The sequence below is a fragment of the Balaenoptera borealis genome (genome assembly GCF_965194805.1).
Source record: "Balaenoptera borealis genome assembly, chromosome: X".
Taxonomy (NCBI): domain Eukaryota; kingdom Metazoa; phylum Chordata; class Mammalia; order Artiodactyla; family Balaenopteridae; genus Balaenoptera; species Balaenoptera borealis.
This window is the reverse complement of record NC_138881.1, coordinates 46,499,334-46,515,461: the sequence shown is the minus strand read 5'-3', so window position 1 is coordinate 46,515,461 and position 16,128 is coordinate 46,499,334. Positions and strand designations below refer to the sequence as shown.

The 16,128-nt window shown below is 35.3% G+C and overlaps 1 protein-coding gene across 1 annotated transcript; it reads left to right on the top strand.

The window, feature by feature from the left end:
• Positions 1-3,170: 3,170 nt before the first annotated feature.
• Positions 3,171-12,752, top strand: LOC309620412 (structural maintenance of chromosomes protein 1A-like). Its single transcript, XM_082376753.1, has 2 exons — positions 3,171-10,320; positions 10,409-12,752. The coding sequence occupies exons 1-2, from the start codon at positions 10,190-10,192 to the stop codon at positions 10,596-10,598; spliced, it is 321 nt and encodes a 106-aa protein (XP_082232879.1). The 5' UTR covers positions 3,171-10,189; the 3' UTR covers positions 10,599-12,752.
• The last annotated feature ends 3,376 nt before the right edge of the window (positions 12,753-16,128 follow it).

The following is a 16,128-nucleotide window of genomic DNA, read 5'->3' as shown; positions in this document are numbered from 1 at the left end:
TCTATTTAGGTCTTCTGCCCATTTTTGGATTGGGTTGTTCGTTTTTTTGTTATTGAGCTGCATGAGCTGCTTGTAAATCTTGGAGATTAATCCTTTGTCAGTTGCTTCATTTGCAAATATTTTCTCCCATTCTGATGGTTGTCTTTTGGTCTTGTTTATGGTTTCCTTTGCTGTGCAAAAGCTTTTAAGTTTCATTAGGTCCCATTTGTTTATTTGTGTTCTTATTTCCATTTCTCTGGGAGCTGGGTCAAAAAGAATCTTGCTGTGATGTATGTCATAGAGTGTTCTGCCTATGTTTTCCTCTAAGAGTTTGATAGTGTCTGGTCTTACACTTAGGTCTTTAATCCATTTTGAGTTTATTTTTGTGCATGGTGTCAGGGAGTGTTCTAATTTCATACTTTTACATGTATCTGTCCAATTTTCCCAGCACCACTTATTGAAGAGGCTGTCTTTTCTCCACTGTATATGCTTGCCTCCTTTATCAAAGATAAGGTGACCATATGTGCGTGGGTTTATCTCTGGGCTTTCTATCCTGTTCCATTGATCTATATTTCTGTTTTTGTGCCAGTACCAAACTGTCTTGATTACTGAAGCTTTGTAGTATAGTCTGAAGTCAGGGAGCCTGATTCCCCCAGCTCCATTTTTTGTTCTCAAGATTGCTTTGGCTATTCGGGGTCTTTTGTGTTTCCATACAAATTGTGAAATTTTTTGTTCTAGTTCTGTGAAAAATGCCAGTGGTAGTTTGATAGGGATTGCATTGAATCTGTAGATTGCTTTGGGTAGTAGAGTCATTTTCACAATGTTGATTCTTCCAATCCAGGAACATGGTATATCTTTCCATCTATTTGTATCATCTTTAATTTCTTTCATCAGTGTCTTATAATTTTCTGCATACAGGTCTTTTGTCTCCTTAGGTAGGTTTATTCGTAGATATTTTATTCTTTTTGTTGCAATGGTAAACGGGAGTGTTTTCTTAATTTCACTTTCAGATTTTTCGTCATTAGTGTATAGAAATGCAAGAGATTTCTGTGCATTAATTTTGTATCCTGCTACTTTACCAAATTCATTGATTAGCTCTAGGAGTTTTCTGGTAGCATCTTTAGGATTCTCTATGTATAGTATCATGTCATCTGCAAACAGTGACAGCTTTACTTCTTCTTTTCCGATTTGGATTCCTTTTATTTCTTTGTCTTCTCTGATTGCTGTGGCTAACACTTCCAAAACTATGTTGAATAATAGTGGTGAGAGTGGGCAACCTTGTCTTGTTCCTGATCTTAGTGGAACTGGTTTCAGTTTTTCACCATTGAGGACAATGTTGGCTGTGGGTTTGTCATATATGGCCTTTATTATGTTGAGGAAAGTTCCCTCTATGCCTACTTTCTGCAGGACTTTTATCATAAATGGGTGTTGAATTTTGTCGAAAGCTTTCTCTGCATCTATTGAGATGATCATATGGTTTTTCTCCTTCAATTTGTTAATATGGTGTATCACATTGACTGATTTGCGTATACTGAAGAATCCTTGCATTCCTGGAATAAACCCCACTTGATCATGGTGTATGATCCTTTTAATGTGCTGTTGGATTCTGTTTGCGAGTATTTTGTTGAGGATTTTTGCATCTATGTTCATCAGTGATATTGGCCTGTAGTTTTCTTTCTTTGTGACATCTTTGTCTGGTTTTGGTATCAGGGTGATGGTGGCCTCGTAGAATGAGTTTGGGAGTGTTCCTCCCTCTGCAATATTTTGGAAGAGTTTGAGAAGGATAAGTGTTAGCTCTTCTCTAAATGTTTGATAGAATTCACCTGTGAAGCCATCTGGTCCTGGGCTTTTGTTTGTTGGAAGGTTTTTAATCACAGTTTCAATTTCAGTGCTTGTGATTGGTCTGTTCATATTTTCTATTTCTTCCTGGTTCAGTCTCGGCAGTTTGTGCATTTCTAAGAATCTGTCCATTTCTTCCAGGTTGTCCATTTTATTGGCGTAGAGTTGCTTGTAGTAATCTCTCATGATCTTTTGTATTTCTGCAGTGTCAGTGGTTACTTCTCCTTTTTCATTTCTAATTCTATTGATTTGAGTCTTCTCCCTTTTTCTCTTGATGAGTCTGGCTAATGGTTTATCAATTTTGTTTATCTTCTCAAAGAACCAGCTTTTAGTTTTATTGATTTTTGCTATTGTTTCCTTCATTTCTTTTTCATTTATTTCTGACCTGATCTTTATGATTTCTTTCCTTCTGCTAGCTTTGGGGTTTTTTTGTTCTTCTTTCTCTAATTGCTTTAGGTGCAAGGTTAGGTTGTTTATTCGAGATGTTTCCTGTTTCTTGAGGTAGGCTTGTATTGCTATAAACTTCCCTCTTAGCACTGCTTTTGCTGTGTCCCATAGGTTTTGGGTCGTCGTATCTCCATTCTCATTTGTTTCTAGGTATTTTTTGATTTCCCCTTTGATTTCTTCAGTGATCACTTCATTATTAAGTAGTGTATTGTGTAGCCTCCATGTGTTTGTATTTTTTACAGATCTTTTCCTGTAATTGATATCTAGTCTCATAGCGTTGTGGTCAGAAAAGATGCTTGATATGATTTCAATTTTCTTAAATTTACTGAGGCTTGATTTGTGACCCACGATGTGATCCATCCTGGAGAATGTTCCGTGCGCACTTGAGAAGAACGTGTAATCTGCTGTTTTTGGATGGAATGTCCTATAAATATCAAGGAAGTCCATCTTGTTTAATGTGTCATTTAAAGCTTGTGTTTCCTTATTTATTTTCATTTTGGATGATCTGTCCATTGGTGTAAGTGAGGTGTTAAAGTACCCCACTATTATTGTCTTAATGTCGATTTCCTCTTTTTGAGCTGTTAGCAGTTGCTTTATGTATTGAGGTGCTCCTATGTATGTTGGGTGCATATATATTTATAATTGTTATATCTTCTTCTTGGATTGATCCCTTCATCAATATGCAGTGTCCTTCCTTGTCTCTTGTAACATTCTTTAAAGTCTATTTTATCTGAGATGAGTATAGTTACTACAGCTTTCTTTTGATTTCCATTTGCATGGAATATCTTTTTCCATCCCGTCACTTTCAGTCTGTATGTTTCCCTAGGTCTGAAGGGGGTCTCTTGTAGACAGCGTATATATGGGTCTTGTTTTTGTATGCATTCAGCAAGCCTGTGTCTTTTGGTTGGAGCATTTAATCCATTCACGTTTAAGGTAATTATCGATATGTATGTTCCCATGACCATTTTCTTAACTGTTTTGCGTTTGTTTTGTAGGTCCTTTTCTTCTCTTGTGTTTCCCACTTAGAGAAGTTCCTTTAGCATTTGTTGTAGAGCTGGTTTGGTGGTGCTGAATTCTCGTAGCTTTTGCTTGTCTGTAAAGCTTTTGATTTCTCCATCAAATCTAAATGAGATCCTTGCCAGGTAGAGTAATCTTGGTTGTAGGTTCTTTCCTTTCATCACTTTAAGTATATCATGCCACTCCCTTCTGGCTTGTAGAGTTTCTGCTGAGAAATCAGCTGTTAACCTTATGGGAGTTCCCTTGTATGTTATTTGTCGTTTTTCCCTTGCTGCTTTCAATAATTTTTCTTTGTCTTTAATTTTTGCCACTTTGATTACTATGTGTCTCGGTATGTTCCTCCTTGGATTTATCCTGTATGGGACTCTCTGCACTTCCTGGACTTGGGTGGCTATTTCCTTTCCCATGTTAGGGAAGTTTTCGACTATAATCTCTTCAAATATTTTCTCTGGTCCTTACTCTCTCTCTTCTCCTTCTGGGACCCCTATAATGCGAATGTTGTTGTGTTTACTGTTGTCCCAGAGGTCTCTTAGGCTGTCTTCATTTCTTTTCATTCTTTTTTCTTTATTCTGTTCCGCAGCAGTGAATTCCACCATTCTGTCTTCCAGGTCACTTATCCGTTCTTCTGCCTCAGTTATTCTGCTATTGATTCCTTCTAGTGTAGTTTTCATTTCAGTTATTGTATTGTTCATGTCTGTTTGTTTGTTCTTTAATTCTTCTAGGTCTTTGTTAAACATTTTTTGCGTCTTCTCGATCTTTGCCTCCATTCTTATTCCGAGGTCCTGGATCATCTTCACTATCATTATTCTGGGTTCTTTTTCTGGAAGGTTGCCTATCTCCACTTCATTTAGTTGTTTTTCTGTAGTTTTTTCTTGTTCCTTCATCTGGTATATAGCCCTCTGCCTTTTCACCTCTTCTATCTTCCTGTGAATGTCTATTTTTAGTTTTTTGAGGAACTTCCAAACTGCTTTCCATAGTGGCTGCACCTACTTACATTCCCACCAACAGTGTAAGAGGGTTCCCTTTTCTCCACACCCTCTCTAGCATTTGTTATTTGTAGACTTTTTAATGATGGCTATTCTGACTGGTGTAAAGTGGTACCTCATTGTTTTGATTTGCATTTTTCTGATAATTAGCAATATTGAGCATCTTTTCATATGCCTGTTGACCATCTGTATGTCTTCTTTGGAGAAACGTCTATTTAGGACTTTTGCCCATTTTTTTATTGGGTTGTTTGGTTTTCTGTTGAGTCATATGAGCTTTTTGTATATTTTGGAAATTACACCCTTGTTGGTCGCATCATTTACAAATATTTTCTCCCATTCCATAGGTTGTCTTTTCATTTTTTTATGGTTTCCTTTGCTGTACAAAAGCTTGTATGTTTGATAAGGTCCCATTTGTTTATTTTTGCTTTTATTTATGTTGCCTTGGGAGACTGACCTAGGAAAACATTGTTACGGTTTATGTCAGGGAATGTTTGCCTGTGTTCTCTTCCAGGAGTTTTATGGTGTCATGTCTTATGCTTAAGTCTTTAAGGCATTTTGAGTTTATTTTCATGTACAATGTGAGGGTTTGTTCTAACTTCATTGATTTACATGCAGCTGTCCTGTTTTCCCAACACCACTTGCTGAAGAGACTGTCTTTTTTTGGTTGTATATTCTTGCCTCCTTTGTCAAAGATTAATTGACCATAGGTGTGTAGATTTATTTCTGGGCTCTCTATTCTGTTCCATTGATCGGTATGTCCGTTTTTGTGCCAATACTATGCTGTTTTGATTACTGTAAATTTGTAGTATTGTCTGAAGTCTGGGAGGGTTATGCCTCCTGCTTTGTTCCTTTTCCTCAGGATTGTTTTGGAAATTCTGGGTCTTTTATGGTTCCATATAGGTTTTAGTATTATTTGTTCTATTTCTGTGAAAAATGTCATGGGCATTTTGACAGGAATCTCATTAAATCTGTAGATTGCTTAGGGTAGTATGGTCATTTTAATAATATTAATTCTTCCAATCCAAGAGCATGAGATATCTTTCCACTTCTTTGAATTATTTTCAATTTTCTTTATTAATGGTTTTTTAAATTTTTATTTATTTATTTTTGGCTGCATTGGGTCTTCGTTGCTGCATGCAGTCTTTCTCTAGTTGTGGTGAGTGGGGGTTACTCTTCATTGTGGTGCACGTGCTTCTCATTGCAGTGGCTTCTCTTGCTGCAGAGCACAGGCTCTAGGTGCACAGGCTTTAGTAGTTGTGGCATGTGGGCTCAGTAGTTGTGGCTTGTGGGCTCTAGAGCACAGGCTCAGTAGTTGTGGCACAGGGGCTTAGTTGCTCCGCAGCATGTGGGATCTTCCCTGACCAGGGACTGAACCTGTGTCCCCTGCATTGGCAGGCGGATTCTCAATGACTGCATCACCAGGGAAGTCCTTTATTAATGTTTAATTGTTCTCAGCATATGTCGTTAATCTCCTTGGTCAGGTTTATTCCTAAGTATCTTATTTTTTGATGTGATTTTTAAAGGGATTGTTTTTTTACATTCCCTTTCTGATATTTCAGTGTTAGTGTAAAGAAGTGCAACTGGGTGGGAGGAATTGGGAGATTGGGATTGACACATATACACTATTGATACTATGTATAAAATAGACAACTGATGGGAACATACTGTATAGCACAGGGAACTCTACTTAATACACTGTAGTGTCCTAAATGGAGGGGATATATGTGTATGTATGGCTGATTCATTTTGCTGTGCAGTAGAAGCTAACGCAACATTGTAAACAACTATACTCCAATAAAATTAATGTAAAAAAATAAAGAAATGTGACTGATTTCTGTATGTTAATCTTGTATCCTGCTACCTTGCTAAATTAGTTCATCAGTTACAACTTCAATGTTAATCTACAATTACCTAAAAATAAAAATGGAAAAGTATGTTACAGGTAAAAATAAAAGGATGAAAAATATATATCATTCAAATGGTAACCATAAGAGTGTTGAAATGCCTGTACTTTAGGACCACAGAATGTTGCCAGAGATAAAGAGGGACATGTTATAATAATGAAAGAGTCAGTTCATCAGGAGGACATAAAAATTAAAAAAAAAATACACCTAATGACAGGATGTAAAATACATGAAGCAAAAACTGACAGAGTTGAAGGAAAAAGACAACTAAACAATAATAATTGGAAACTTCAAAAACTCACTCTCAATACAGCTAGACATAAAATCAACAAGGATATAAAAGACTTGAATAACACTACCAACCAATTAGACCTAACTGACATCTGTAGGATACTCCATCCAACAACTGCAGAATGCACATCCTTTTCCAGCAACCATTGAATATTCTCCAGGATAGAACACCTTCTAGGCCATAAAACAATCCTGAATAAATATTTTTATAATTTAAATATTTTTATATTTTATAATTTAAGATATTTAAATTATACAAAGCATGTTCTCTGGCCATAACAAAATTAAATTAGAAATCAAAAACAACAACAAAAATAAATTTGGGATATAAAAAAATCAAAAATTAAATAACACATTTCTAAATTATAGATGGGTAAAGAATAAATCACAAAGGAAATTAGAAAAATATTTTGAACTGAATGAAAATGAAAAACACACAAAATTTATGGGATATAGCTAAAGTAGTGCTTAGAAGGAAACATATAGGTGTAAATGTTTCTACTAGAAAAGAAAGCCCTCAAACCAAGAACCTAAACTTATATCTTAAGAAACTAGGAAAAAAAATGCTAAGTGAAATACACCAGTCACAAAAGACCAATTCTGTATCATTCCATCTATACCAGTATTCAGAAGAGTGAAATTCCTGGAAACAGAAAGTAGAACAGTGGTTTTATGTTATTTGTATTTTACCACAATTTTTAAAAATACATAAAATAAAATAATTATTTTTAATAAAGAAACTAGAAAAAGATAAGCATACTAAACCCAAACAAACCAGAAGGAAGAAAATAATAAAGATTGGAACAAAAATAAATGAAATAGAGAAAGTCAATGAAACCAAAAGATGATTCTTTGAAAAGATCAATAAAACTGACTATACCATCCAAAAAAAAGAGAAGAAACAAGTTAACAAATCAGGAGTTAAGCAATCCCACTACTGGGCATATACCCTGAGAAAACCATAATTCAAAAAGAGTCATGTACCAGAATGTTCATTGCAGCTCTACTTACAATAGCCAGGACATGGAAGCAACCTAAGTGTCCATCATCGGATGAATGGATAAAGAAGATGTGTCACATATATACAATAGAATATTACTCAGCCATAAAAAGAAACAAAATTGAGTTATTTGTAGTGAGATGGATGGAGTTAGAGTCTGTCATACAGAGTGAAGTAAGTTAGAAAGAGAAAAACAAATACAGTATGCTAACACATATATATGGAATCTAAGGGAAAATAAAAAAAGGTCATGAAGAACCTAGTGGCAAGACGGGAATAAAGACACAGACCTACTAGAGAATGGACTTGAGGATATGGGGAGGGGGAAGGGTAAGATGTGACAAAGGGAGAGAGTGGCATGGACATATATACACTACCAAATGTAAAATAGATAGCTAGTGGGAAGCAACCGCATAGCACAGGGAGATCAGCTCAGTGCTTTGTGACCACCTAGAGGGGTGGGATAGGGAGGGTGGGAGGGAGGGAGATGCAAGAGGGAAGAGATATGGGAACATATGTATATGTAAAACTGATTCATTTTGTTATAAAGCAGAAACTAACACACCATTGTAAAGCAATTATACTCCAATAAAAAAAAGAGAGCATTACTACAGACCCTACAAAAATCAAAAGGATTATAAAGGAATACTATGAACAACTTTATGCCAATAAAGTAGACAACTTAGGTGAAATGAACAAACTCTAAGAAAGGCACAAATTACTGAAACAAACTCATAAAGAAGTAGAAAATTTGAATAGATCTACAACAAGTGAAGAAATTGAATTGATATTTTGCAATCTCCCCACAATGACAAGCACAAACCCACAGAGCTTCACTGATTAATTCTAGAAAATATTTTAAAAAGAAATAACGTCAATTTTTTATAAACTCTTTCAGAAAATAGGGAATAAGAAAACACCTTCCAACTCTTTCTATGAGACAAGTATTACCTTGACATCTTGATACAGAAACATCACAAGAACAGTACAGAGCTATATTCCTCATGAATATATATAGATGTAAAAATTCTCAGTAGAATATTAGGAAACCAAATCTAGAAATATATAAAAAGAATTATATACCATGACCAGTTGAGATTTATCTCAGGAATGCAAGGTGGGTTTAAAACATGAAAATCAGCTAATGTAATTCATCATATTAATAGAATAAATGGGAAAATTGCATGATCATCTCAATAGATGTAGAAAAAGCATTTGACAAAATCCCTCATCACCTACTGACAGCCCTACCCACAATTCAACTTCCCTCTCATGCAAAGGCTATTACCTTTCATCTCACCTGCCTTCACAGCCTCACCCTACCTCATCTCCTCTTCACCCCTACTTATGTATCTCACCACCCCGACCCACCATTGTTCTCTCTCTCACCAGCCTTCCCTGGCCACTCATTTCCTTAACCCTGGTTATGTTGTTCACAGCCCACTCCCACCACCAGCAATAATACTGTCCTCTTCCTGACTAATATCATCCATGATACACTTAGGTAGTGGCAATTTGATGTCCTGCTTCTTGAAGGCCTATAGCAGTCTTAAACAACAGAAATTTATTTCTCATAGTTGTAGAAGCTGGGAAGTCCAAGATCAAGGTGCCAGCATGGTTACATTCTGATGAGGTCCCTTTTCTTGGCTCACAGCAAGCACCTTCTCATTGTGTCCTCATTTTCATCTGAAACTTCATCAGAATGGCTTTTATCATCCATATTTCTACCAACATTCTCTTCATGACTACTTAGGTATTCTCTAAGAAGATTGGGTGTCTCTATACAACCCTCATCTTTTCCTTCTGGGCAATTCAGTAGAATTGCCTTTGAACGTCTGTTCACAGCAATGCAGGCTTTTTCTGGCATGCACCTCCAAACTCTTCCAAACTCTACTCATCTCCCAGTTCCAAAGCTGCTTCCACATTTTTAGGTATTTGTAATATCAGCACCCCTATTTCTCAATTTTCTGTCTTAGTCCATTTGGGCTGCTATGATAAAATACCACAGACTGGGTGGCTTATAAACAACAGAGATTTATTTCTCACAGTTCTGGAGGCTGGAAGTCCAAGGTCAGGGTGCCAGCATGGTCAGGTTTTGGTGAAAGCCCTCTTCCAGGTTGCAGACTGCTGACTTCTTACTGTAACCTCACATGGCTGAAGGAGTTAGGGAGCTTTGCGGGGTCTCTTTTATAAGGGCACTAATTCCATTCATGAAGGCTCCACCCTCATAACCTAATCACCTCCCAAATACCATCAAATACCATCACCTTTGGGGGTTAGGATTTTAGCATGTAAATTTGGGGAAGACACAAACAATCAGACTACAGCAATAACCTTAAATAAAATATAGTGTTTGTCTCAATTATATAGAGTCATCTGTAAATAATACTCAGAGGAAATATGCTAAAAGTTAATTGATTATCTCTGGCTGGTGGGATTGTGAGTGATTTTCCCCCTGCTTTATACTTTTCTGTACTTTTAACTTTTCTACAGCAGGCAACTTGTATATTGGGGTGGGGAGGAGGTCAACAAAATAATTTGGAAAAAGGTAAAAGAAGTCAGAGGGGTGATGGGGGTTTGTAAAAGCAGAGCTCATTGAAGACAGATTCCAACAAACTGCCTGGTGGAAAGGGTGGGGACAATGGGAGAAGATCCCAAGGTGAGCTGGGGAAAGCCTTCACTTCTTGTCCTGTTCACCCTGCTGGGACCAGGAAGAGAAAAGACACATGAAGATCATACATAAGACCATGGCCCAGCTACAAGACCTGAAGAATCAGCACCTGGCCAGGAAGTCAAAGGTGAATGACAAGAACCACGAAATGGAGGAGATTCATAAGAAACTGGGGGGCGCCAACAAGTGAGTGGGTTCAGGCCTGGGCTTGGAAGTACGTAGTATGGGCAGCTTGCTGGATTTGGGTCTCACCTATCTCTCTGGATCTTTTTAGGGAAATGACCCATTTACAGAAGAAGATGACAGCCATTGAGACCAAGCTTGAACAGCAACGCAGTGACCGCCGTAACCTGCTACAGGCCTGCAAGATGCAGGACATCAAGTTGCCACTGTCTAAGGGCACCATGGACGATATTAGTCAGGAAGAGGTGAGTATTATGGCTGGTGGTGGGTGTGGGCTGTGAACAACATAACCAGGAATGGGGGATGAAGGTGGCTAGGGATGGCAGGTGAGAGAGAGAGAGAGAGAAAAGGATGGTGGGTGCGGGTGATGAGAGACAAAAGGAGGGATGCAGGGGAGATGAGGCAGGGTGAAGCTGTGAAGGCAGGTGAGGTGAAAGGTAATAGCCTTGATGTGAGAGGGCAGTTGTTGGGGGTAGGGCTGTAGAGGATTTTTCCCCCAAGAGGACATCTGGCAATGTCTGAAGTCCCCGTTTCTTTGTCACAACTGGGGTGGGGGTCACTACCAGCATCTAGTGGGTAGATATGAGGAATGCTGCTAAACCTCCTATAGTGCAAAAGATGGTAAAACATAGCCCCAAAAGTCGATAGTGCCAAGATTTGGAAACTGTTTTAGAGACACATAGTGAAGTATTTGTGGTTGAAATGATATATCTAGGCTTTGCTTTAAAACAGTTTGAGTATAGGAAGAGGTAATGGCAGAATGTTAGCTATGAGTTGATAAATATTTTTTCTAGCTTCATTAAGATATAATTGACATATAACATTGTGTAAGTTTAAGGTGTACAATGTGATGTACAATGTGATTTCACATGTATATATTGTGAAATGTTTACCACAATAAGGATAGGTAACACATCCTTTACCTCACATAATTGCCATTTTATTGTTGTCATTATGGTGAGAACATAAAAGCTCTACCCTCATAACAACTTTCAAGTATACAGTACAGTATTGCTAACTATAGTTACATTAAGTTCCCAAAACTTATTCATCTTATAATGGAAAGTTTGTACCCATTGACCAAAATCTCCCCATTTCCCTCAACTTTCAGCCCCTGGAAACCTCCCTGCTACTCTTTGTTTCTATAAATTCGATGTTTTTAGATTCCACATATAAATGAGATCATACAGTGTCTGTGTTTCTCTGACTTATTTCACTTAGTGTAATGCCCTCAAAGTCCATCCACGTTGTCGCAAATGGCAGAATTAGCTTCTTTTTAAGACTAAATATTATTCCATTATATATATACCACATTTTCTTTATCTATTCATCCAATGATGGACAAGCTGTTTCCATGTCTTGGCTATTGTGAATAATGCTTCAATAAACATGGGAGCTCAGATATCTCTTCAAGATTGTGATTTCATTTCCTTTGGATATACACCCAGAAGGGGAATTGCTGGATCATATGGTAGTCCTAATTTTAATTTTTTGAGGAAACTCCATATCGTTTCCGATAGTCATTGTACCAGTTTACATTCCCATCAACAATGCCCAAGGGTTCCTTTTTCTCCACATCCTCCACAACACTTTTCTCTTATCTTTTTGATAATAGCCAATTTAAAAGCAGTGAGATGATATTTAATTATGGTTTTGATTTGCATTTCCTTGATGATTAGTGATGTTGAGCATCTTTTTATGTACCTTTTAGTCATTTGTATGTCTTCTTTGGAAAAAAATGTCTATTAAGTTTCCCCTGCCCATTAAAAAAATCCAATTATTTGGGGTTTTTTGGTTATTAAGTTGTATGTGTTTTTTATATATTTTGGATGTTAAACCCTTATCAGATAGATGGTTTGCAAATATTTTCTCGCATTCCATAGATTACCTTTTCATTTTGCTGATTGTTTTTTTGCTGTGCAGAGCCTTTTACGTTGATGTAGTCCCACTTGTTTATTTTTGCTTTTGCTGCCTTTTCTGTTGTGTCTCCTCATGTTTTCCTCTAGGAGTTTTACGGTTTCAGGTCTGATGTTTAAGTCTTTAATCCATTTCAAGTTTATTTTTGAGTAGTGTTAGATAAGGGTCCAATCTCATTCCTTTGCATATGAATATCTGGTTTTCCCAGCACTATTTATTAAAAAGAATAACAAATGCTGGAGAGGGTGTGGAGAAAAGACAACCCTCTTACACTATTGGTGGGAATGTAAATTGGTGCAGCGACTATGGAAAATAGTATGGAGGTTCCTCAAAAAACTAAAATTGACTTGCCATATGATCCAACAATCCCACTCCTAGGCATATACCCAGACAAAACTATAATTTGAAAAGATACATGTACTATGTTCATAGCAGTACTATTTACAATAGCCAAGACATGGAAACAACCTAAGTGTCCATCAACAGATGAATGGATAAAGATGTATTTTATATATATATATATATTTATATATATTTATATATATATTTATATATATATAAAATTATATATATATATATAATATTCCATTATATATTATGTATTTAATTTAATATACATAATTATAATTATTATTATTTATAATATTATTAATAAAAATAATAATATAAATATTATAATATAATAATATATAATAAATCATATATAACATAATGTATAATATATTAATATTGCTATATATTAATATATATGATTTATATAATATATGTAGTATAATATATTGTATATATATATAGTATATTATAATACATAATTATTATAATATATAATATATACACATTATAATATAATATATAATATATAAAAATTATCATATAATATTATAATATATAATATTTTATTATAATTTATATATAATATAATATATATTATATTACCATATAATATATAATTTATTTATTATATATTATATAAGATTTATTGTATATTATTATATATTATAATATTTTATTTTACTTATTTATCTATTTACTTTTATTTTATATAATATTAAAATATAATTTATAATATATTATATTATCATATAATATAATAAATAATAAATCATATATAAATAGAATATTATTAATATAGATTATATTATATATTATAATATATAAATTATATTAATATATTACTATAATAGATAATATATATATGTATATATGTATATATATACCTGAGTCACTGTTGTACAGAAGAAATTAACACAACACTGTAATCAACTATACTTCAATAAAATTAAAAAGAGAGAGAGAGAGACTATCATTTCACCATTCAGTTTTCTTGACTCTCTTGTCAAATATTAGTTGACCATATATTGCTGAATTTATTTCTGTGCTCTGGATTCTGTTCCATTGGTTTAGATGTCTGTCTTTATGCCAGTACCATACTGTTTTGATTACTATAGCTTTGTAATAAAGTTTGAAATCAGGAGTTGTGATGCATCCAGCTTTGTTCTTCTTTCTCAGAACTGCTTTCAGCTAGTTGGGGTCTTTTGTGGTTCCATATGAATTTGAGGACTATTTTTTCTATTTTTTGAAAATAGCCCTTGGAATTTTAAAAAATATTTATTTATTTATTTTTAATTTTTGGCTGCATCAGGTCTTAGTTGTGGCATGAGGGATCTTTGTTGCAGCATGCGGGCTTCTCTCTAGTTGTGGTGTGTGGGTTTTCTCTCTCTAGTTGTGGTGTGCAGGCTCCAGAGCAAGTGGGCTCTGTAGTTCACGGCAAGCAGTCTCTCCAGTTGAGGCATGCGGGCTCAGTTAGTTCATTTGCAAATATTTTCTCCCATTCTGAGGGTTGTGTTTTTGTCTTGTTTATGGCTTTCTTTGCTGTGCAAAACTTTGAAGTTTCATTAGGTCCCATTTGTTTATTTTTGTTTTTATTTCCATTTCTCTAGGAGGTGGGTCAAAAAGGATCTTGCTGTGATTTATGTCATAGAGTGTTCTGCCTATGTTTTCCTCTAAGAGTTTTATAGTGTCTGGCCTTACATTTAGGTCTTTAATCCATTTTGAGCTTATTTTTGTATACGGTGTTAAAGAGTGTTCTAATTTCATTCTTTTACATGTAGCTGTCCAGTTTTCCCAGCACCACTTATTGAAGATGCTTTTCTCCATTGTATATTCTTGCCTCCTTTATCAAAGATAAGGTGACCATATGTGCATGGGTTTATCTCTGGGCTTTCTATCCTGTTCCACTGATCTATATTTCTGTTCTTGTGCCAGTACCATACTGTCTTGATTACTGTAGCCTTGTAGTATAGTCTGAAGTTAGGGAGCCTGATTCCTCCAGCTCCATTTTTCTTTCTCAAAATTGCTTTGGCTATTCGGGGTCTTTTGTGTTTCCATACAAATTGTGAAAAGTTTTGTTCTAGTTCTGTGAAAAATGCCATTGGTAGTTTGATAGGGATTGCATTGAATCTGTAGATTGCTTTGGGTAGTATAGTCATTTTCACAATGTTGATTCTTCCAATCCAAGAACATGGTATATCTCTCCATCTGTTTGTATCATCTTTAATTTCTATCATCAGTGTCTTTTACTTTTCTGCATACAGGTCTTTTGTCTTCTTAGGTAAGTTTATTCCTTGGTATTTTATTCTCATGGTTGCAATTGTAAATGGGAGTGTTTCTTGAATTTCTCTTTCATATTTTTCATCATTAGTGTATAACAATTCAAGAGATTTCTGTGCACAATTTTGTATCCTGCTACTTTACCAAATTCATTGATTAGCTCTAGTAGTTTTCTGGTGGCATCTTTAGTATTCTCTATATATAGTATCATGTCATCTGCAAACAGTGACAGTTTTACTTCTTCTTTTCCGATTTGTATTCCTTTTATTTCTTTTTCTTCTCTGATTGCTGTGGCTAAAACTTCCAAAACTATGTTGAATAATTATGGTAAGAGTGGGCAACATTGTCTTGTTCCTGTTCTTAGAGGAAATGGTTTTATTTTTTCACCATTGAGAACGATGTTGGCTGTGGGTTTTTCATATATGGTCTTTATTATGTTGAGGTAGGTTCTCTCTATGCCTACATTCTGGAGAGTTTTTATCATAAATAGGTGTTGTATTTTGTCAAAAGCTTTTTCTGCATCTATTGAGATAATCATATGGTTTTTCTCCTTCAGTTTGTTAATATGGTGTATCACATTGATTGATTTGCATACATTGAAGAATCCTGCCATTCCTGGGATAAACCCCACTTGATCAGGGTGTATGATCCTTTTAATGTGCTGTTGGATTCTGTTTGTTAGTATTTTGTGAGGATTTTTGCATCTATGTTCATCAGTGATATTGGCCTGTAGTTTTCTTTTTTTGTGACATCTTTGTCTGGTTTTGGTATCAGGGTGATGGTGGCCTCATAGAATGAGTTTGAAAACGTGATGACCCAAAACCAATAGGATGCAGCAAGAACAGCTCTAAGAGGGAAGATTATAGCAATACAATCCTACCTCAAGAAACAAGAAAAGTCTCAAATAAACAACCTAACCTTACACCTAAAACAATTAGAGAAAGAAGAACAAAAAAAACCCAAAGTTAGGAGAAGGAAAGAAATCATAAAGATCAGATCAGAAATAAATGAAAAAGAAATGAAGGAAACAATAGCAAAGATCAATAAAACTAAAAGCTGGTTCTCTGAGAAGATAAACAAAATTGATAAACCATTAACCAGGCTCATCAAGAAAAAAAAGGGAGAAGGTTCAAATCAACAGAATTAGAAATTAAAAAGGAGAAGTAACAACTGACACTGCAGAAATACAAAGGACCATGAGAGATTACTACAAGCACCTATATGCCAATACCGTGGACAACCTGGAAGAAATGGACAAATCCTTAGAAAAGCACAACCTTCTAA

Coding starts and splice junctions, on each gene's coding strand:
- LOC309620412 (XM_082376753.1), top strand. CDS start 10,190: ATGAAGATCATACATAAGACCATGGCCCAGCTACAAGACCTGAAGAAT. Junction 10,321..10,408: donor AAACTGGGGGGCGCCAACAA/GTGAGTGGGTTC, acceptor GGATCTTTTTAG/GGAAATGACCCATTTACAGA.